The 22,506-nt window shown below is 36.7% G+C and overlaps 1 protein-coding gene across 3 annotated transcripts in view; it reads left to right on the forward strand.

Annotated features, from left to right (window-relative positions):
• LOC123676354 (protein gooseberry-like) overlaps nt 1–22,076 on the forward strand; it is a 41,002-nt gene extending 18,926 nt beyond the window's left edge. The window contains exons 4-8 of one of the 3 annotated variants that reach the window (XM_045612214.1): nt 17,965–18,170; nt 18,998–19,172; nt 19,254–19,289; nt 21,015–21,356; nt 21,513–22,076. In XM_045612214.1, coding sequence (XP_045468170.1) covers nt 17,965–18,170; nt 18,998–19,172; nt 19,254–19,289; nt 21,015–21,356; nt 21,513–21,766 — 1,013 coding nt within the window. In that variant the 3' untranslated portion in view covers nt 21,767–22,076. The remainder of the gene's footprint in view (nt 1–17,964; nt 18,171–18,997; nt 19,173–19,253; nt 19,290–21,014; nt 21,357–21,512) is intronic. The other 2 variants (XM_045612215.1, XM_045612217.1) reach the window with 2 other exon arrangements.
• Nucleotides 22,077–22,506: the final 430 nt, after the last annotated feature.

A 22,506-nucleotide genomic window follows, 5' to 3' on the forward strand; every position in this document is an offset into this window, starting at 1 on the left:
TCTTCTTCTTCAAGTGCCATATCCGCGGCGGGTGTCGGCAACCATCATAGCTATCTTGACTTTGGAGACAGCGGCTCTAAAGAGATGTTTTGAGCTGCATCCAAACCACTCTCTCAGATTTCTCAGCCATGAGATTCGTCTTCTTCCTACGCCTCTTTTGCCTTCTATTTTCCCCTGCATTATTAATCGTAAGATATTGTACTTCTCGCCTCGCATTATGTGTCCCAAATATTGTAACTTTCTCTCCTTGATGGTACGTTCAACTTCTTTTTCTCTACCGATTCTTCTTAGCACCTCGATGTTGGTGATACGATCCTTCCACGAAACTCTCAGAATTCTTCGGTAGGTCCACATCTCGAAAGAGTTAAGACGCCTCATTGCATCTGCATTTAGCGTCCATGCTTCCACCCCATAATAGAGCACACTGTGTACATAGCATTTTGCCAATCGCAGTTTGAGATGCAATGTCAGATTCTTGCTGCACAGGACTTTTTTCATTCTTATAAAGTTGGAACGAGCTTTTTCTATTCTAGTTTTTATTTCTGCGGTATAGTCATTGTTTTCTGTTATAAGTGTTCCTAAGTAAGTGTATCTTTTTACTCTTTCGACCTGCTGACCTCCAACCAGCAGTATTTCGTTTGTGTCATTGTTCTTGCTGATTTTCATGAACTTGGTTTTTTTGACATTAAGAGAAAGTCCGTACTTCCCGCTACATCTTAATATCTTGTCCATAACTCTCTCTAAATCCCTCAGACAGTCAGCTATTATTACGGTATCGTCAGCATATCTGATGTTGTTGATCAAGACTCCATTCACCTTTATACCAGCTGTCTCACCTTCCAAGGCTTCCAGTATAATTTGCTCCGAGTACGCATTAAACAACAAGGGCGACAGTATGCAACCTTGCCTGACTCCTCTCTTTATTTCCACTTCCTCAGATCTTTCCTGCCCATTTTTTACTGTGGCCCGTTGGTTGTAATACAGATTTGAAATTAATCTTACATCTTGTTTGTCCAGGTTTTTGTTCTTAAGAAGGTCTATAAGTTGGTCGTGTTTTACCTTATCAAAAACTTTATTATAGTCTATAAAGCAGATATAGAGGTCGCGATTAACATCCAGGCATCTCTGAGTCAACACATTGAGAGAAAACAATGCCTCTCTTGTGCCCACCCCATTTCGGAAGCCAAATTGACTCTCACTTATATCCAGTTCTAGTTTGGAACGTATTCTGGTATGTATAATTTTAAGGAGAATTTTTAATGTATGTGACATTAAGCTTATGGTTCGGTAGTCGCTGCATTCTCTGGCATTAACTTTTTTCGGTAGACATATGAATGTTGATGTTAACATTTCCTTTGGTATAATTCCTGTATTGTAAATTGTGTTGTATAAACTCACCAAAATATCTATGTTTTTGTCGTTAATTAATTTAAGTAACTCACTTGGTATCTCGTCTGGGCCTGCAGATTTCTTATTTTTCATGGATTCCAGTGCATGTTCAACCTCGCACTTAGTTATTTCAGGTCCCACATCTCCATCTTGATGTTCTGAAGGGGTATTTTCCATTCTCTGGTCATAAAATAATTCCTCTATGTATTCCCTCCATCGCTCTAGTTTTTGTTCAGTTTCCATTATGATATTTCCTTCTTTGTCGAGGAGTATATTTGAAGTATTTCTTTTATTCATTCCCGCGAGCTCTTTGACCTTCTTGTTTAGATTAAAGTTGTCATACTTGTTTTGTAAATCTTCTATCTCCTTACATTTATCAGAGAAGTATGTTTCTTTTGCTTCTCTTATTTTTCGCCTTATTTGGATTTGTAGCTGCTTGTATCGAATGTTGTTATTTGACTTGCATCTTCTTCTTTCATCCATTAACTCCAAGATTCCGTCTGTCATCCAATCTTCTTTCTTATGTTTGCTTGTTATAAGTTCTTTTTTACTTGGTTCTATAAGTGCTGTTTTAAGGAACTGCCATTGTTGTTCTGCGCTTTCCTCATTTTGCTGAGATTTGGTGGTGGCTTTTTCTAAGTTTGCGTTGATCTGTTGTCCAAGTTTTTCTCTGATTTCTTCTGACCTTAGTTTCTCTATGTCTAGTTTATCAACTTTATGCTTGTTTTGCATCTTTTTTAGCTGTAACTGAAACCTAGCAATAAGAGGATTATGATCAGATGATACGTCTGCACCAGGGTAAGCTTTTACCGTTTTTATTGCGTTTCGATATCTGTGTTTTATTAGGATGTAATCGATCTGATTTCTGACGATGTTGTTGTCTTTGTCAGCTGGTGATTTCCATGTATACAGACGTCTCTTGGGAAGTTTGAAAAACGTGTTCGTTACCACAAGATTATTTTCTTGACAGAATTCAACAAGACGATCGCCCCTCTCGTTGCGTACACCAAGTCCGTACTGCCCTACTGTAGAGTCACATCTTCCTTCGCCGATTTTAGCATTAAAATCACCCATAACTACTGTTATATCTCTAGATGCAGTTAGTCGTAATGTCTTTTGAAGGTCACTTTAAAAGTTTTCTAACTCTTCTTCGTTTTTGTCAGCTGTAGGAGCATAAATTTGTATTAGGTTTAGTTTTCCGTGAGTTGTCATCAGTTGTAGCAACATAACTCTTTCGGACATTGGTATGAAGCCTGTTACTGATTTTACTACGTTTCTGTCAAGAATTACGGCCACTCCATAGCGGTGTTGAGTGTCATCATTGCCAGAGTAGTAAACTCGTCCATTTTCTGTACTAAGTTCACCCGAACCAATCCATCTTGTGTCACTTATTCCAACAACATCAATCTTTAGTCGCACCATCTCCTGCTCTATGTTTCTTAACTTTCCAGGCTCGTACATACTTCTTACGTTCCATGTCGCAATTTTAAGAGTTGATTTGTATATTTTCAACAAACAGGGATTTCGCTGGTTGACGACCTGGGAAGCCCTGCTGTTTATGTCATCTCTTCCCCTGCCGAATCTTGGCATCCGAAAACCATGATTAGTGAACTGTTGACTGTCATTTCTCTGAGCCATGACGATTTCTAGGGAGTCTTAATGAGGTAGTTTCCCCTTGCTTTCCTCATCGCTGTGTAAGCACCGCTTCAGTTGTTTCAACCACGCCGCTTAGTGTCTGATTCTCAACCAATAGTAATCAACGGTACTCAACAGTACTTTGCTTGAGGTCAGTGCTGAACAACCAGCTGCCGTTGTTCAGTGCTAGTTTTGGTCCACCCCGGGTATTTAATTTTCCCGGTACCACCCATATCTGGGAGGCGTTCCCCTATCCGCCACCTGGGGAGGCGCCCGATGGAGGACTAGCAACCCCACACGAGTATCTAGTTTTTCATAACAAAAATATGATATGATTTTCAAGTTTCATTCAGTGACTGAAATTTTAATTCATATTATGGATAAATCCAAAATTTGACATTAGGTAAATTGTTAGGTAAAGTCGACTAGATTCAAACAAGAACATGTTTTTTATAGATAAATAGAACTATACACACAAAAAAATATCACACCTCGAGATAGAATAATCAGCTTTTAAAGTTCTCTTCTAAGGACTGTAGCTGCATACATTTATTTATAAAAAGTCACATCACCATAGGGAGAAAGAAGATCTAGAGCAGTTATGAAGAAATCTCCATGATAAACGCCATGCCGCTTCTGAGATATTTTTTTTAGAAAAAAAAAATAAATTTTGACACTCTCAGAGGTTTTTTCTGAGCTGTTGGCAAATTTTAAAAACTTTTTCAACTAATTTTTCCAGTGTTGAATCATTATTCTAACATTTCAAAGTTGAATTAAAATCATTAAAAAATCACCAAACATTTCAGCAATATCGTAGTAAACTTTGTTTTCATCAGAATGGGCTAAACTGAAAAAAAATTCTCCCAAAACTTCTACTGAAAATATTGCTCACAGCCTCCCTCTGAACTGTTTGGAGATTTTTTATGAAGAAGTTAAAATTATTCAACGATGTCATGATTAAAAAATGAATTACAAAGGTGTTGAATTGTACCGACAGCATGAAAAATAATGAACCCTAAAATGACTCCTGGAGAACACCCTAATTGCTAAAGAAAAGAGAAGTCATCCTCTCGAATTAGTTCGGATTGCGTGAACCACCCAAGAACCCTTCGGCTCCTCTTTCAAAGCAAAACGACCACGAGATTGCAAATTCTACGACACCTCTCCGACAACTTTTAACATATTGGGTGCAAAACGACGATCAGCGGTCCAATGGACGTGAAAACAACAAATAGAAAGTCTGGTCCTCCGCAGACGGATCGGGTGACGAAAGCGGCGATCTACAAAGCGTCTCCTTAATAGATATCGGATGACGTAACAAATTGTGCCCTTTTTGCGGCACGATGGCGAGCACGCCCATCGGATTGCGAGACCGTTTTGTCTTTCGTTTTCTCGTTAGTTCTCCGATATCAGAGGGGTTTCGTGACGTTGTTCTTCCGATCAGAGCGAAAAAAGGCGCCGCCTTTGAAGCGTTAATTGGAAATAAGTCGTGATCGACAGCAAGTGTTTCTGGTTTCCAGAGTTCGATATTCTTCAAAGGAGACCACATTTCGTTGGCTAGTTTTATTCTTCTTCTTCTCATTTTTCTATGTTTTATTACTTTCTGCTGTTGCTTAATCTCTTCTTCTTGGGAAGTAGAGGTCCAGCTTTCTACCTATCTTTCAGATGGTCGTCCTGGATGTTGTTTAGCATCTCAATTTTTTTTATTTTGGTCCATTTTGATAATTTTTTCAGGTATTATGTAATCTCTCCATCATCTACGTCTAACCCTCTTACATGATGTATTATTAAGTATTTCGTTGTTCAATTCGAAGTTTGTTGTGGATATTGGTTTGGGATTATATCCTGTTGATATCCATAAGTCTGAATAATAAAAAAAAAATCTTACCACATTTTGAACTCCGCACCCTTAACTAATTACCTCATTTGTAGTATGGTGCTACACCTCTTATTGTTGTTGAAGTGGATTTATTTCATCATACTTACTCTTTTTTTATCTACACATCCAAATATTTATTAATTCATTTAATGTTCTCATATATTAAGTCTAAAATTTGTTTTTTTTTTAATTTAGATTTCAAGGCTGTTTCATTATAATCTATTAGGTAGTTTCTTCTATACCACCATCCTATCCTGATGACCATATATTTCGATTTCACAAACATAATCCATTTGTAGGAAACTATAGCTCTTAGATCTAACAGCTTGTATTGAAAATGTCTTCTACTAGGTATATATGTATCTATCTTGAATATGCTGCTACACATTTCAAATTTGAATTCACAAGCTTGCATTGTTTTATTTTCATTGACAAAGTTTTCAATGAAAGACATTCTAATTCGCCTACTGCACCTAAAGTTGCTTCGAAATTTCTGTTTTGATTACCCATTTGTTCATACATATTTCTCAGGAAGTTGGGAGGTTCACATCTCTTGAAAAGTATGACAATTTTTCTCTTATCCATATTGGAAAAAGCGACCGAAAATTCGAAGTGCATATCTTAGTTTAATAGGAAAAAACACAAATTTAACACAATGGTTTAGTTTTCACTTCGAAAAATTCATAACTTCAAAACTATAAAAGAGAAAAATTTGCGGTGTAAAAAATATTGCATTCAGCATCTAAATTGAAATGATTTTTTCAATTGGCTCTTTGATTTTTTTACCTTTAAAATTCAAGAACCTTAATCTCTCTTTGAGAGTATAATCTATGTACCAAATTTCATTTGAATATCTCTAATTTTTGTATTTTAAAACGTAAACCATGAAATTGCAGGGAGGTCAAACATTTTTTCTTTATCAATTCCCAAGGTTTTTTTACTGAAATAAATTAACCAAAACAATCTATGTGAACCATAACTACCAATTCAAGTGACAGTCTGACAGACGAACAATAAAGATTCAATTCCTAAAATCATCGGACGGTCTCCTACATGCGACGCCCTTGTCTTCATCTATGACAAATCGCGAAATGGCCGTCCTTATACAAACAAAATGGCCTCCGCGAGCCAGCAAAATACCCATTTGAATTCGATATCGATTGGAAGTCAGTGTTGTGGAACGGTGTAAGGCCTGAAGAGATCCAAATTACAGTAATTCCAATGCGACCGCCCACTAGAACGCCTCTGAACGGCCTATTGTGGTAGTGCGGTTTGGAATTATTATTATTACCTAGATAAGTGGTTTTTTCATTCGTCACTTGCCGATAGCGTGAATTAATGGTAATATCACGTGTTCTAATGCAAGCGACGCATACAATGCAGTTTTATGTGAAATTGAAATTGGAAAAAGGTAATTTTCGCAAGAAGTGTGTGGAAAGTGCATATCTTGCTGATAATGATTGTCGAAATATTCAAACACTTTTGTACCTACTAAGTACTCTCTTTTGTTTATAATTACATTCAAAATAAAATAGAAAGGTTTCATAAACAATCTTGATCTGAAAATTCTAGGGATTCAATCATTCATTTTAATTTAACAAAGGCATAGGTAATCACAATATTGTGTCGCCACGCCACGCAACGCTAAGATCAATATAGAATTTCAAACCGGTATCGAATTATTATTATTAAATCATTGACAAAAGTTGAGGAAACCCATGAAACTCTCACAATCATCATACAAAATAACAAGTGATACCTATACAAACTAACTTAATCTAAATTTGTCCAAATTATTTTTTAAATTATTAACACTCGTCGAAGAAACAACCCCCTGGGGGACACCATTCCATTCTGCAAAAATTCTGTTTGACAAAAACTGCTGCCGGCCCCGGGTTTTTAGGAAACGCTGTCTTGATAGCTTCATGTGTGAACTCTCAAATGTTCATGAGGGCTGAGACTAAATAAGTGGTTCAAATCCACTCCGAACACATTTCTCTTAGCTTTAATTGTTGCGTTGAGTTAGATGCCTGATGAGGACAATAATCAGTTATTTCGAATATTGAAACCTGTTCTTCTACCATACATCTCAAGATGTCATATAGACTGGAAGAAATCATTCTAATGATTCTTTCACCACATTGGAACGTTAAATTTTAAACTTCTTGCTGGAAGAAAATCCGAGTCTGGGTATACCTACATATATCTTGAAAAATCAAGCGAAATCTGAACAGATTCCGACAGATTTCTGTTTTCAGACTAGACATTTATAATAGTCGTGCAAAGAACAAAAAGAAGTTTTTTATTCAACTCAGTACATTTGTCTGACCGTAAACGCTATAACTCTTGAGAACAAAACAACTAAGAAACTTGAAATTCTCAGAGTAGTTTCAGATCTCAAATACCGAGGTTGAGTTCGTTAATGAGCGAAATCCTACTAGTATTTCGTAAATATGGACAATGAAAATTTTGATTTCCTGGTAATTTCAAAACTACAAAATGAAATGAAATACAGGTATACATATAAATTGAATTGAAATAACAATTTCAGAAATTTCATTCTGATTGCCGTAGCGAAAGCAGGTAAAATTCAAGATCGATAAAAACCACCTAATCTTTCGGTTACCACAAAACCGATGGCGTTGGGATTTCGAATGTAGGTATAAAATAACATTTTCCAGCTCCGTGAAAAATTTCAAGCTGATCACATGAGCAGAACCGTAGAATATTCAAGAGAAATATTGGAAAAGAAATAGCCCAATATTTTCGTAGCAATAGAGCTGATCGAGTGAAAATTTTGTGCGTGTACATAGAATAATGATTCAATCTTCGTGGAGAATTTTGTGTTGTGACGTCGTCAAAACCAAAGGAAATACAAGCAGAATATTTTAAAAGTTGTCGTTGACGTAAGATTGGGAACTTTCGATGCTCTCTCATTCGTGCACCTATTGCACACTTGGATATACCCATATACAGTTCTACAGGGTACAATTGAGGCATTATTGAACGAGCGCTTCAAAGCCCCAGTCTTCACTTCGTTGCCCTCATCATTTTTTTAAACTAATTTAATCCATGACAAAATGGCGAATGCGTCGGTTCCAGATTTCTTCGTCAATTTTTGACAAATGACCAGGCAGCAGCCTAATGGAAAATTTGTCACCGGTTAATTTTTCGTATATTGCAGAATATGACCTCCTGAACACGAAAGTCTATAGGTCTAACCCAATTCTATGAAAAGTTTTCGAAATATACGGTGTTGAAGTTGGAAAATAACATTCTTCTCAGGAAAACATCTTGAATCAAACACTTCTGCGCGACAAATATTGCTTACCTATGAGATAATAATTTTTGACTGGTTTTTGCTCAATATTATCATGAGATACGGGCCGAGTCAAACATGATTCAAAATGAAATTCATTTAGTCCACACTGTCATTAAAAAAATCGTCTTCGTGGAGTTTTCCATTTTTTTGTTATTAGGCTTACTTAAAGTTCACAATTATAATATCAAACATTTTTTTTTTGCTATGACCAGTTTTTGAGATACACAGGGTAATATATTAAGGGCCGATATTATAAAGGATAACCGACGGTTGAACCCTGCGTCAACTGCCACATTCCGTATTTCTATAGTGAGGAAAGGTTGAACCGTCGGTTATCCTTCATAATACCGGCCCTAGGATGGGTGACCGTTATTACAACAGTTGTCAAAGAGTATACAATGAAAATTTCATACAGAGTTTTTATTTCAAATATTTCGCTATATTTTGGTTTCTGATCTCAAATCCCTATGGTGAGGAACGTACCGAGAGTGGTTTCAACGCTTCAAGAACGGTGATTTTGAAAATGCAGAACTGAAGGCATTACTTCATCAAGACATTTCAAAACGCCTGTCATGGAAATGATTCAGAAATAAGGAAATTTTTGAAGCCGAGAGATGTTGAACGACGTTTGTTTGCTTGTGAACTGCTGCTTGCAAGGCAAAGACGAAAGGGATTTCTGTATCGCATTGTGACTGTAGAGGAAAAATGAATTCATTACGATATCGCAAGCGCAGAAAATCATGGGGGTATCCCGGCCATGCTTCCACATCGACGGCCAAACCAAACCCAATATTCACGGGTTCAGGGTCATGCTAAGTATTTGATTGGACCAGCTCGGCGTAGTGTATTATGACTTATTAAAAGCGACTAAAACAATCACAGGCGATCGTTATCGAACGCAGTTAATGCGTTTGAGCATTGAAAGGAAACGGCCGCAAAACAACGAGAGATATGATAAAGTGATTTTACAGCATGACAATGCTCAACCTCATGTTGCGAAAGTGGTCAAGACGTACTTGGAAACGTTGAAATGGGAAGTCCTACTCCACCTGCCGTATTCTCTAGACGTTGCTCCCTCGGACAATCACTTGTTTCGATCGATGGCACACTCCCTGGCTGTCCAGTCTTATGAAGAAGTGAAAAACGTGGGGTTCGTACACTGCCACAAAGATGGGAGGAAGTAGTGGCAAGCGATGGACAATACTTTGAATCATAAATGTATAACCAGTTTTTTCACGATAAAGCCTCGAATTTAGGAAAAAAACGGCGCAAACAAAGTTGTACGAGTATTTAATTTGAAGAAATGTGTATCTCATCGCGTCAAGAATTGTGGAATGGGATATAGACTAAGCACAGGGGCTATAAAGATCGTTTGCTACGCCGATGATGCGGTGATCTTGGCTGAATGTGAGGATGACCTACAGAGACTGTTATATTCATTCTTCCTAGAGGCATGCAACTTCAACATGCAAATATCAATCACAAAAACAAAATCAATGGTCATAAGCAAAGAACCAAAACGATGCAAACTTGTCATTGCAGACCACCCTATAGAACAAGTTATGTCGTTCAGTTATCTTGGCGTGGAGATATCCTCGAACCAAGATAGAACACACGAGGTTCGTAAACAGGCAGATAAAGCATGTAGGGTTGCCGGTGCACTTCGCGACGTCATATTCAACAACAAACATATGAGTAAACATTCGAAAGCCAGGATCTACAAAACTTGTGTTCGACCCATCATGACGTACGGCATAGAAACTCGAGCAGACAACAAGAGGACAAAATCCTTCCTAAGAACGACAGAAATGAAGATACTGAGAACCATATCTGGATACACGCTGAGAGATAGGAAGAGGAACACAGCCATCCGAGAGGAATGCCAGACTCAGGACATAGCTAAATGGGGAAGAAAACGACGACGATATTGGAACGAACACGTCAGCAGAATGGACGCAGGCAGAATTGCTAGGATAGCCCGAGACGGAATCCCAGGTACCAGAAGACCAGTCGGCAGACCCCCTAAGCGCTGGAAAGACTCCTGGATATCTACCTCCACCGAGGACTAAAGTGGAATATACAAGCCCTAGGCTTAAATTAAGAAGAAGAAGAAATGTGTATCTCCAAAACTAGTAATAGAATTGAGTTGGACCCATGGACGTTCTTGTTCAAGAGGTCATATTCTACAACAAACGAAACATTTAGAAAAATTAACCGCTGACAATGTTTCCATTAAGCTGCTGCCTGATCCTATTTTTTTGTAATCTGATGAACAGACGTAGCTTTCAAATGAATTGATGATGGAAATGACATGACTATGGACCCGTTGGGAGCATTTCGGCTAAGGATTTTATTCGTTATTTCGAACTATAATTCGATTGTGAGAACGACTTTTAGACTATTAAAATGATTCTAACGCAATTCCATAATACGACGTCCGACGTTTCGTTACTTCCGCGTTGTGCATTCATCATTCTCGCTTACACAGCCGTAATTATTTCAGCCATCCACGCCGTGTGAACAACGTCAATTTTAATAATAATGAACGACGACGGTGCGGTGTGTTTTCCCTCGATGCGGAAACGAAACGAAACCCACGATAATTCTGAAATATCGAAATTAATGATCTATCAGTCCGCGGAGCCGTCAGAAAGAAACAAATGAGCACGGCAGGTTCTAGGCGGGAGATCGACCGTATCTCGAGTTTGTTTTATTACCGTATTGTACCACTGCCTGTTTTGGGATCAGTCCATGTTTTTATTCAGCGGGAAGCGGAACAATTTTTCACGGTGAAAAAGCTGTTGGAGGGTTGTAAAGGTTTTTCAATAAAATGTTTCATTTTGGTATAAAAAAACGAGTAGGTATATTTCATATACTTTATATTTTTAAAACCCGCAGTCTCATGAATAAAAACCGTACAGCGAAATATTCCATTGAATTTATTCTAGCTTTTAAATTTTGTTTATGAGTTCTCAAATTGATTCTATTTTCTCCTCGAAGCGAGAAAAATTTCGAATACTTTTGATTTTGCTATACTTACACAATAAAATAATTAACAGTTTAATGTGAAATATTAACAAAAAAAGGTACTAAAAGAGCATAAAAATAATAGTAATAAGTAGTAGTTGACGCAACGGTTGAACCGTCGGTTATCTTTCATAATACCCTAGGATGAGCGACTGTTATTACAAAAGTTGTCAAAAGGTATACATTGAAAATATCACACAAATTTTTTTATTCAAAATATTTCGCTATATCTTGGTTTCTGTTCTCAAATACCTATGGTGAGGCCGCTTTTAGTGAAAGAATTTGCCGAGAGTGGTTTCAATGCTTCAAGAACGGTGATTTTGACGTCGAAGACCAGCATGGCGGTAGAAGAGATAAGGTTTTCGAAGATGCAGAATTGACAGCATTACTTGATCAAGACTCGTATCAAACGCAACAAGAATTGGTAGGACTAGTGGGAGTGGCGCAACAAGCTATTTCAAAACGCCTAAAAGTCATGGGAATGATTCAGAAACGAGGAAATGATATGATAAAGTGATTTTACAACATGACAATGCTCGACCCCATGTTGCAAAAGTGGCGTTAACAAAAAAAAAAGGTACTTAAAGAGCATAATAATAATAATAGTAATAATTTTTTGATACCTTAAGACATATACATGTATAAGACAAGTCATAAAAAAAGGAAATACATAGATTAGATACAAATATAGTATAAATTAGATTATTCTCCAATAGATATAATCTGCAACAGAATAATATCACTTATCAACTAGTATGATCTACAAGCCTTTCTGAATTTGTTCAGTTCTGGAAACTTGATGCATATATGCAGATGATAGGTGAACATTCGTATTTCGTAGTTTTATTTTTAGAAATAACCAGTAATTCGTCAATTAATAGTATTATAGCTATGGTAACTAGGAAATTTGGTTAGATTATTTAAATTCTCTTTAATATTAACCACGGGCGTAGCCAGGGGGGGGGGTTTGGGGGTTCAAACCCCCAAACCCCCCCCCCGAAATGTTAAAGATGTCAAAAAAACTTTTTTTTTTCAAAATCTCGAAAATATTTTTTAATGGAATTTGTAAAAAGTTAATGAAATTATCACCCTCAGTTCAATCAATTTGTAATGTGAAATTTGAATTAAATTACCTCTACGTAATCCAGTCAATTTGTGCTCACATGTGCCCCTCAAAGGAAAGTTATGGGTTAGTTTGATTTTTTCGATCGTATGTAACGGGTGTTTTTTTTCGAGGTATATAACTTTAAGTTGGCATTACTGTTCAAGATGGCGACCGATTTAACAGCTGTCAAGTGATTTATTCTCAGTTCGGTTTGGCAATTCATCATGAATAGGCTGACGCCTGAACAATGCTTGAAAATAGTGCAATTTTATTTCGAAAATAATGGTTCTGTGCGGAATATGTATCGCGCACTACTTCCATTAGCGATGAAGCGCACTTCTGGTTGAATCTTACGTCAACAAACAAAACTGCCGCATTTGGAGTGAAGCTAATCCTCAAGTGTATGTCGAAACAGCGTTACATCCAGAAAAACTGACAGTTTGGTGCGCTTTATGGGCTGGTGGAATCATTGGTCCGTACTTCTTCAAAAACGATGATGACCAGAACGTTACAGTCAATGGTGATCGGTATAGAGCCATGATTACTAACTTTTTCATTCCTGAATTGAACAACCATGATGTCCAGGAGCTGTGGTTCCAACAAGACGGCGCAACATGTCATACAGCTCGTGCCACAATCGATTTATTGGAAGACACGTTTGGTGACCGCCTAATTTCACGTTTTGGACCAATTGGCCTCCAAGATCTTGTGATTTAACACCGCTAGACTACTTTCTGTGGGGCTATGTAAAGTCATTGGTCTATGCGGATAAGCCACAAACCCTTGACCATTTGGAAGACAACATTCGCCGTGTTAGTGCCGATATACGGCCACAAATGTTGGAAAAGTCATCGAAAATTGGACGTCCAGATTGGACTACATTCGAGCCAGCCGTGGCAAAATGTAATGCCACAAGATTATCTTGCGGATAAATAAAATTCATATCAATCGAATAATCCATCGTTGTTTTATTGCAATTTAAAGTTCTATAGCTCTAAAAAAAAACACCGTTTATTTTTTTGGGTTCTGAATCCGAATCTGAGATTTAGCACCAAAATTCTGTGACGGATCTTTAAAAAAAAATACAAAAAAAATACAAAAAAAATTTAATCTTCTGACGTCTTCTTCCATAAAGTTTTTTGTCCGAAAAACCTGGCTCAAACGATAGTTCAAAATTGGCGTATTATATCTATCTCTGCTGAAACTCAGTTGATGAGGTAGTTTTAATTTCTTCGATTTATTATCTCTGTTTCTGGGGTACAGAATTCAAAGCTGAAGTTTGCCACCAAAATTTCATGATAAAACATTGAAAAAAATGCAAAAAAGGTGATAACTATCATTTTTTACCGGTTTTTTGCATATAAACTTTCTACTCATAAATTTGAATTTGAGTACTCTGTTGTATAAATACTACGACGGTATTTTTTTCCTAAATATATTTATAGGAATCGATGTGAAGAAATAAACTAAATTTCAAAAAGTGATTTTGAAAATGCTTTTTTTCTCAAAACGTACTTGAAAAATAAAACTAGTGAAAATAGACTGAATGGGTTGGCTCTTTTAAAGTTGATATATTTAAAAAGAAAAACATAAGATTTTTTTTATAATATGTAAACCCCCCCCCCCCGAAACTGAAACCTGGCTACGCCCGTGATATTAACTAAACACTAGAAAATATGCCACAGTAAGATTACCACTTTCCACAAAAATCGGTCTACAGGAGGACTTTGGTGGAATATTAAAGATCATTCGCAAGATTCGTTTCTGAATTAAAAAAACCCTACGAACATCCGGAGAATTTCCCCACAGCTTAACATTTTAAGATAAGTGAGTGTAGACCAAAATGTAGTACCTAAATACCTCAAAGGGAGTGAACACTCAAATCTACTCATAACATAGTAAGAACTATTGAGTTTCTTGCGTATGGAGTCGATATGCGTGCTCCACGTAGATACCGAAAAACTTTCAATGCTCTGCTGACGAAATGATAGCCTCCGAATGGCGAATAACTAGTTCACGTTCGCCACTCTTCAAAGTGAAATGAATGCATTGGCTGTTCTCGATATTAATCATCAGAAAATTAGAATGACACCAATCAACAAAACACCGCAATACAACTCCTGCAATCTCCTACAGCTACGAGCAGTAGCTAACATTGGAGTGTCATCGCAAATTAAAAGTATTCATATCATCTTTTGCAATGAAAGGGAATCGAGAACCTTTGCAATATCAGCTATCAACTCTCTCGAATTAACAAAAAAATCATTGACCAAGAATAGAACCCTGAGGGACTCCAAGATTCCGTTCAACTTCATCTGACAGATTCAACCTCAACAGACATTGTTCCGCCCTCAAAAAAACGTGGGAGCCAATTCAGAAATCCACCCTTGGAACTCACATTGTACCATTTGTCAAGAAGAATTTTGAAAAAAAGCTGTAAAATATCCTAGATAGGTCGAAGAATATTCCCACAACGAAAAGTTAATTATATAGAATCGAGGCCCTCATATACAACTTTAATATACTCTTTATTTTTGGTTTCATGAGCCACTATCTCTCATCATTTTAACTCGGCAGTTTCTTCATAATCATAAAGTAGATATAAACCTTCAAAAAATGGAAAATTAAACCTTCTCCACAATCACTCGGATGCCCAGTTAGTTAGGTTAGACCCACTCACAATCGACATCATGAAATAATCTAGCAACGAGGAGAGAGACCAGAAAAGAAGAAAAAATCGCATCAGATCGACCTGCTCGTATCGTATATCAATTCATACAAAACCATCCCTGTGTGTCGGCCCGCCGAAGACGCTCAAGATTTATGGTGTCTTCAGCGTCGGCACGTTTGGTACCGCAGGTGGTCTTTCACCTTGGCAAATTAAACATCAACAAGTCAGTAATACGACCATTCGCAGGGTTCGGCGTCGAAGATTGCATCATTAAAGTCAGATTTGTGGCCTGATGGAAAAAGTTCATTTGAGTATAAAGAGAGGGAGCGTTGCCGGATTCCCAGATGCGTTTATTCAAGTCAAATTGACATTGGAATTTTTGCGTGTTAGTTGAAATATTGATCTCGATTTTAGTAGTAAGAGAGAGGCTAACGACCTGATTCCATTTTATGAAAATTTAGGAATTATATTTAGGGAAATTACCATTTTATATCCCAAATGTGGTTGTGCTGCTAATTTAACTTTTGGTCCGGTTTTTTATCAGGTGTGTGAATAAGTCTTTCCCGTTTTTTGTAAGAGATGGCGCCACCAATACTGTGCGAGTATTTAATGGTTACATATGTCATAATCAAAGCTTATTCATCTGTCAACAATTCCACACTAACACATTGGTTGAAATTTTTTCGCATCATAAATTTTTGAAATCGTGAAAATGTCGAAATTTGAGCCGAGTCGACGTCATTTGCGGGAAGTTTCACTTTATTGGTTCAATTTGAAGAAATCTGCTCCCGAGGCGCATCGGTTGCTTCAGGAAGCTTATGGAGAAGGTTGTGTCGATGATTCAAGTGTTCGCGGATGGTTTCGACGCTTCAAAAGTGGCAATTTCGACGTGGAAGACAAGGAGCGTTCCGGGCGGCCGCAAATCTTTAAAGATCAAGAATTGGCGACTTTGCTTGACGAAGATTCGTGTCAAACGCAAGAAGAACTTGCTGAAGCATTGGGAGTTGACCGAACAACCATTTCCAAGCTTTTGAAAGCCATGGGAATGATCCAAAAGCAAGGAAATTGGGTGCCGTACGAACTGAAGCTGAGAGACGTCGAACGGCGTTTTTTCACTTGCGAACAGCTGCTTCAGCGACATAAAAGAAAGGGTTTTCTGCATCGTATCGTGACTGGCGATGAAAAGTGGATCCGTTACGATAATCCGAAGCGAAGAAAATCATGGGGACTACCCGGCCATGCATCATCATCGACGGCCAAGCCAAATATTCATGGCGCCAAGCTCATGCTCTGTATATGGTGGGACCAGCTAGGTGTGGTTTACTATGAGCTTCTGAAACCGAATGAAAGGATCACAAGCGAGGATTATCGACGACAATTGATGCGTTTGAGCCGCGCACTGCGAGAAAAACGGCCACAATACTCCGACAGGCACGACAAAGTTATTTTGCAACATGACAATGCTCGCCCACATGTTGCACAGCCGGTGAAAACATACTTAGAAACGCTCAAATGGGAAGTCCTACCCCACCCGCCGTATAGTCCAGACATTGCTCCGTCTGATTACCATCTCTTCAGATCGATGACGCATGGCCTGGCTGACCAGCACTGCCATTCCTACGAGGAAGCCAAAAAATGGGTGGATGACTGGATAGAGGCCAAACCGGTCGAATTTTTTCGCAACGGGATTCGTATGTTGCCAGAAAGATGGGGAAAAGTTGTAGCTAGCGATGGCCAATACTTTCAATAATTCATTTGTAACCATTTTTTCACAATAAAGGCTCAAAATTTGAAAAAAAAAACGGGAAAGACTTATTCACACACCTTATATTTTTGGTAAATTCTTGGCAAGTTCATGCATTCTTATCAATATTGGTTGTTTTTCAGTAATATCATGTAAATGTTGGTTTGAATTGGGTTGTTAGAGTCTCTGAGTTTACACCCACTGATAAAATTAGGGGAAGGGACAAAATCTCAAAGGAGTTGGTGGTTAATTTACTCTTGAACCCGTCTCCCGTTTTAATAATTATTTTTTTGAACCAAAGCTTGATTCCTCGGAAATATGACCATTCAGATTCCGTTCTCATTTACTCTCTTTTTTTATTACCTATATACCGGGGATTCATTCAGAACACCATGCGTTTCGTCAAAAAATGAGATTGTTTACGAACACTAAGATGTTGTCTTATCTTTTTTGAGTATTTTCTATTTTCAATCATTACGATATCTTAATATTGAGAGGAATTACAGCACTTCATTTTGTACCGTTGTTGACACAGAAATTTCTGTTTTGAATCTTGAAGCTCTTGAAGTTTTAAAGGAGAAAGAAAAAACTCTATTTCTACTCCAAATATTTTATTAAAATGGTTTTGAACTCTCAAAATGTCATCTTTGGGCTCCTATAATTCCAAAAAATAAACAAACAGAAAAATGAAGCAAGGAACTCTTAAAGTCAATTTTAACTGATAGACTGAAACCAAAGTGTACATAAATTTCATGGAAAAATTATTTGTTTTGATATTTTCCGTTATCAATTTCAATCAAGGAACAATTTAAATTCAACCAATGAAATGTTCACTTACACTTACAATGTTTGGTCCATTATTCGAAAGGTTGTGCTTTGAATCAATCATTGAAATTGTCCAAAGTAGTCAATGTTCGACTTCAATAAACAAAGTTTTTCTGCACCAATGAATATTTCATCGATACAAGGAATTACTCCACATCAATTTCAGAAATTAATATTTTCGTCCTCCTTTTCAATTTTCAACTCATTTTGACCTTGAATTATTGATAATTGAGTAAAACCCAATAATCAATGATAATTCTCGACTCGCAATTCGAAAATTATAGAAATTTGGGCAAAATGATAGCTCGCTGTTTTCCTGACACAACCGCGAGAAAAGATGTTGATTTCGATTTTCCTGATTTTTCAGATAAATCTTCCGACAACGAGGCAGGTTCGGATTGCGAAAGTGAGCCAGGCATACCTTTAAAGCGAAAACAGAGACGTTCCAGGACTACTTTCACTGCTCACCAATTAGACGAACTCGAAAAAGCCTTCGAGAGGACTCAATACCCAGATATCTACACCAGAGAAGAACTGGCACAGCGTACCAAACTAACTGAGGCTAGAATACAGGTATGTCATTCTGAAATTGTATTTGGAATAAGAGCTGTAGACTTCCTAACACAAAGCAATACTGTCCGAGTGCAGCCTTCATTTTTTTCAAATACTCATGTCTTACCATTTTTGTTTTTATATTTAGGAATTTTTATTGCTTTTTATCTGCATTTTACCGCCATTCGGTGTCTCTTCTTCTGTTTCATTTATTTTGAGCCACATAGGTTATACCTCGGCTTTTGTAAACTATATCTATAAATAAATAAATAATTCATGCTCCTATCCATACTCTTCAAAGTTCAATATATTCATTTCGGGCATTTAAGAGCAGTCGGATGTTTTTGAAGTTAACTTTGTGGTGTTAAGTAATCCATCCCAATGGACCCTTTGGAAGTTATTACACATCGGAATAATTTGCATTAATTTCGTCTTCATGAAAAAATATAAACAGCTCTCTCATGTAGGTTTATAGATGCATCTGAACATGGGTGTAATTTTCAAAAAAGTTCCATTTCTCTACCAAATTGATTATTTCGTGCTGAGGAAGATCTATTATCTATTGTGTTCTCGCGTTTAAAAATCATGCAAGGTACAGTTTACAGGTGCTCAGCAATAAATCAAAATTTAAAGTACTTATACTCCTTGAATGTATAGGCTACTGTATTACTGATTGTACAGATGAAAATGGTGGGTACTTCATTTTTACGGGCTTACTTTCTGTTGCGTTTTCAGCTTTGATTGTAACCAATTGTGGGAGGTTCTGTAATTACTTACCAAATAACCTCTATCTAAAAATATAACCTCCTTATTATGGTCTTCTTTTTTCTAAACTACTTCCGTTTCAGGTTTGGTTTAGCAACAGGAGAGCGAGACTTAGGAAGCAACTGTCATCATCGTCGACATCTTACTCTTCCATGGGCGTTATAGGCGCACCCTATCCTGCACCAGCAACCCCTTACAACACCCTGGGACAAGCCGTAGGAGAAGGAGGCTTCCCAAATGGCAGCAGTTCCAGTCAAAGTAAGTACAAATTCTTTTTGCGATATCCTACCACTTCCATAGAATACAAAGCAATGGGATAATGTATTTTCTCCTTGTCAGTGCATTATGCAGATGGCCGCATGTATACCTTTTACGGTGAGTTAGATGTTGCGAGTGTGGCTTTATGCTTTGGCCTGAGAGATCTACCAACGGTCCATAGTTGTTGTTTATGCTTAATCTTAGTAAAGGATTCGATGAATAAAAAACAAAATATACCCTAGGGTATTTTTGAATTGAGGAACATGTCTTATTATTGTCCTATTTGAATTTCACAGTACAGTGTATGTTAATTTAAAGGTTTTGGTCCCTACTCATTCAGAAGAATATAGATATTAGGATTTCCAAAGTTAGATCATGATTTTCGTTTATCACGGTTTTACTGAAGATATTTCTGGCTTCTCTTTGACATTATTTTGCTGAAAATTGTCACCTCTTATTTTTATAACTAATTTTTTTTTCAGTATAGTAAATAAGTTTAGGTGTCTTAATTTAATATTAAATGTCGAAAATCTCATTCCGAAAATAATGAGTTACACAAGTTAGTATAGTAAATCCAAAGTCACTTGCAGGAAGCCAGAATATTTCGATTATACAAGGGTTGTCCAAGTTTTGGAGCCAGTGAATTTATTGCCTAACAATATTTTCAAATAAACCCTGGTATTTAGCGGAACGCGGCATCCACTTCAGAGGGACATCTGGACAAGCGTTTTTATGGTCTAGTTCAACTGACTTTGGATATCCTTTACCTACCACTTGTTCTAGATTTTATTATTATCATTGCTCCTTCCAACTTTTGCAAATTTCATTTCAAGGTTCATGAACGATGACATCCAGTATAATTAATCTTGAGGTGATAGAAGTTGAGCGCTGAAGAAGAGATGAGTTCATCTACTTATTTCGAATGTCTTCTTACAAATCTGGTTTTCAATTAATATCTAGCACTGCATAGAATGCTACAGCACAAAAATGATAAGCGTTTGTCCAAGTTGATATTGTAGCCATAAAAAAAAAACCTTAAGAATCTATTCTCTATGTTCTTTATCATTTTTCAGAAATACCCTTTCATTCTATCTCACCCTGTATTTATAGTCACCTATTCAGCGAAATATCGCGTGATCACGTTCTTAAGTAGGTACAAATCAAGAATAATGGCAAGCTTTTTAGGTATTCGACGAAGATAAAGCTAAATCGATTCGAAATATTTTCTTTCAACAATTTTGCGAAATGCAAAGTACAAGACAGTTGTTGTTATTCCGATGTTTCTATAATGATTCATGAAATTATGTTGTAGGTAAATAATCACTTCTATCATTTTAAATGATCCTATCCAGCGTTTTTACAAAAAAACAATATTGATTACTCAACCTTGGAATAGATATTTCTGAATTGATTGATAGCAATTGATTCATTCTCCGATGAATTAGGTCGAACGAAATAAATATGTTAAGTGTTGAGTGGTTTTCTTGAAAAACTACGAGATAAATAATAATGAACAAAAACTTCAATCAATATCAATTTCAAATCATGTCGCTTCATAACGCATATACAGGGTGATCAAATTCAAAGCAAAAAATAATCAAATGAATTCAATTAGTTATCTGGCTATTTAAGAAGTAGATTCTTATTACTTAGGTTGACTTATTTCTTGGGGTAAAAACAAAGAAAGAAAGTGTCGCATAAATAAATATTATTCACTTGTGTGTGCGACAAAGCTAGTTCTTTCTGTATGGGTGTTATAATATATGAAGCAAAGATCTAGATTTTTCCATCTAATTTAGCTTAACCTACCTTTTTTCAAAAAGTTTTTTTCTCATGTTTCAGTGTCCGACTTATACGCAAGCCACTCTACGTCACCAAATCTGCCAAATCCACCAATGAACCTACAGAACCCTTATTCTTCCTCCTCCATATATCCTCCACACCATATTCTCCCAATATCCCAAAGCATGAATATAACCCCCGCGCAAACCAGCTGTGTATCTTCTAACCCCTCTCCCGAAACACTTCCTTCTTCGTCGCATTTTGCATCAGGGATCGGATGCAAGGATACCAACGGCAACAACTTAGGACAGTCATCTAGTCCTAACAGCCATCATGATGGTTATATGCCGAACATGCCTATAACTAACGGAAGTTTGGCTATCATGGGATCAAATAGTGGAAGTACGTATTACTCGATTTTATTTTTGTATGCAGATTAACAAAAAATCTCTTTTGTGGTAGTATTTTGCTGTTTTTTTCTCGAATTGAATTTAACGAAATATTGAATCTTTCAATTCATTATAAGTTCTCAATGTACTAACCTTAATATTTTTCCAGGCAATGCGAATGAAATACCACCCTCATATTCAGAAAACAACCCCCAAATACATTCCATCGGCAACCAGTGGATGATGTCACCCAATCAAATCAAAAGAACCTCGAGCCCCATAGAAAATCAGTCTTTTGTCCCACCAACATGTCAGCCCGTTTTTTCAACCTTCGCCCAAAATAATATCCACAGCACTGCTATGAGTTATCAGGCTCAAAATCACGCGAAGAATTTCGGTCAACCTTTCTATGGGTGGTACTGAAGAAGTAAATATATGTTCTCAATACTCACAGTTCTAAACTTCACCTTTAATCTGTAATACTTGTAAGAAAATACTTTCTAAGTTCTCTCCCTTTCTCTCTATTTTAAATTGACTTCTTGTTGTTGGTATTTTGTATATAAATTATTTGTAAATTATTCAATGAGTGTTTCTCATCTTTTTGTAAGTATATGATAGTAAAGTGAAATAATTGTATATTTGTAAATTGTATAATCTATTATTTAGTTACCACATTTGTTAATTTACCTAGCACAATATCAAGTCATGATTTAAATATGTACAAAATGGTATAATTGTATTTTTTATGTAAATTTTGTGATTATATATATACAACTTAATTAATTTTTCTCTAAATAACCTGCCGAAAATTATTAATTAAAAAAAATTTCGTTCAATGTTTTATATTGAGAATATAAAATACTGAATACTGAGAAGCAAATTATATTTCAAGGCTCACTTACAAGAACTATCATAGGCGTAAAGAGGGGAGATATTGGGAACATAACTCCTCCTCCATTGATCAGAAGAAATAAAAAAAATAGTAACTTAAAAAAACATATGTGAAAAATTGAAAGATTTTGCTTTTTCAAAGAAGGGATAAGCCCCCATGAGTCAACTCTGGTTGCGCCATTAGTTTCTAATATCGTGAAAATGTGCCTTAGCCTACATGCTAATCTGATTTTGAATGTGGCACTATGCTTTATTGTCTTTCACCCAAAAAA

Source organism: Harmonia axyridis, chromosome 3 (assembly GCF_914767665.1).
Source record: "Harmonia axyridis chromosome 3, icHarAxyr1.1, whole genome shotgun sequence".
NCBI lineage: Eukaryota > Metazoa > Arthropoda > Insecta > Coleoptera > Coccinellidae > Harmonia > Harmonia axyridis.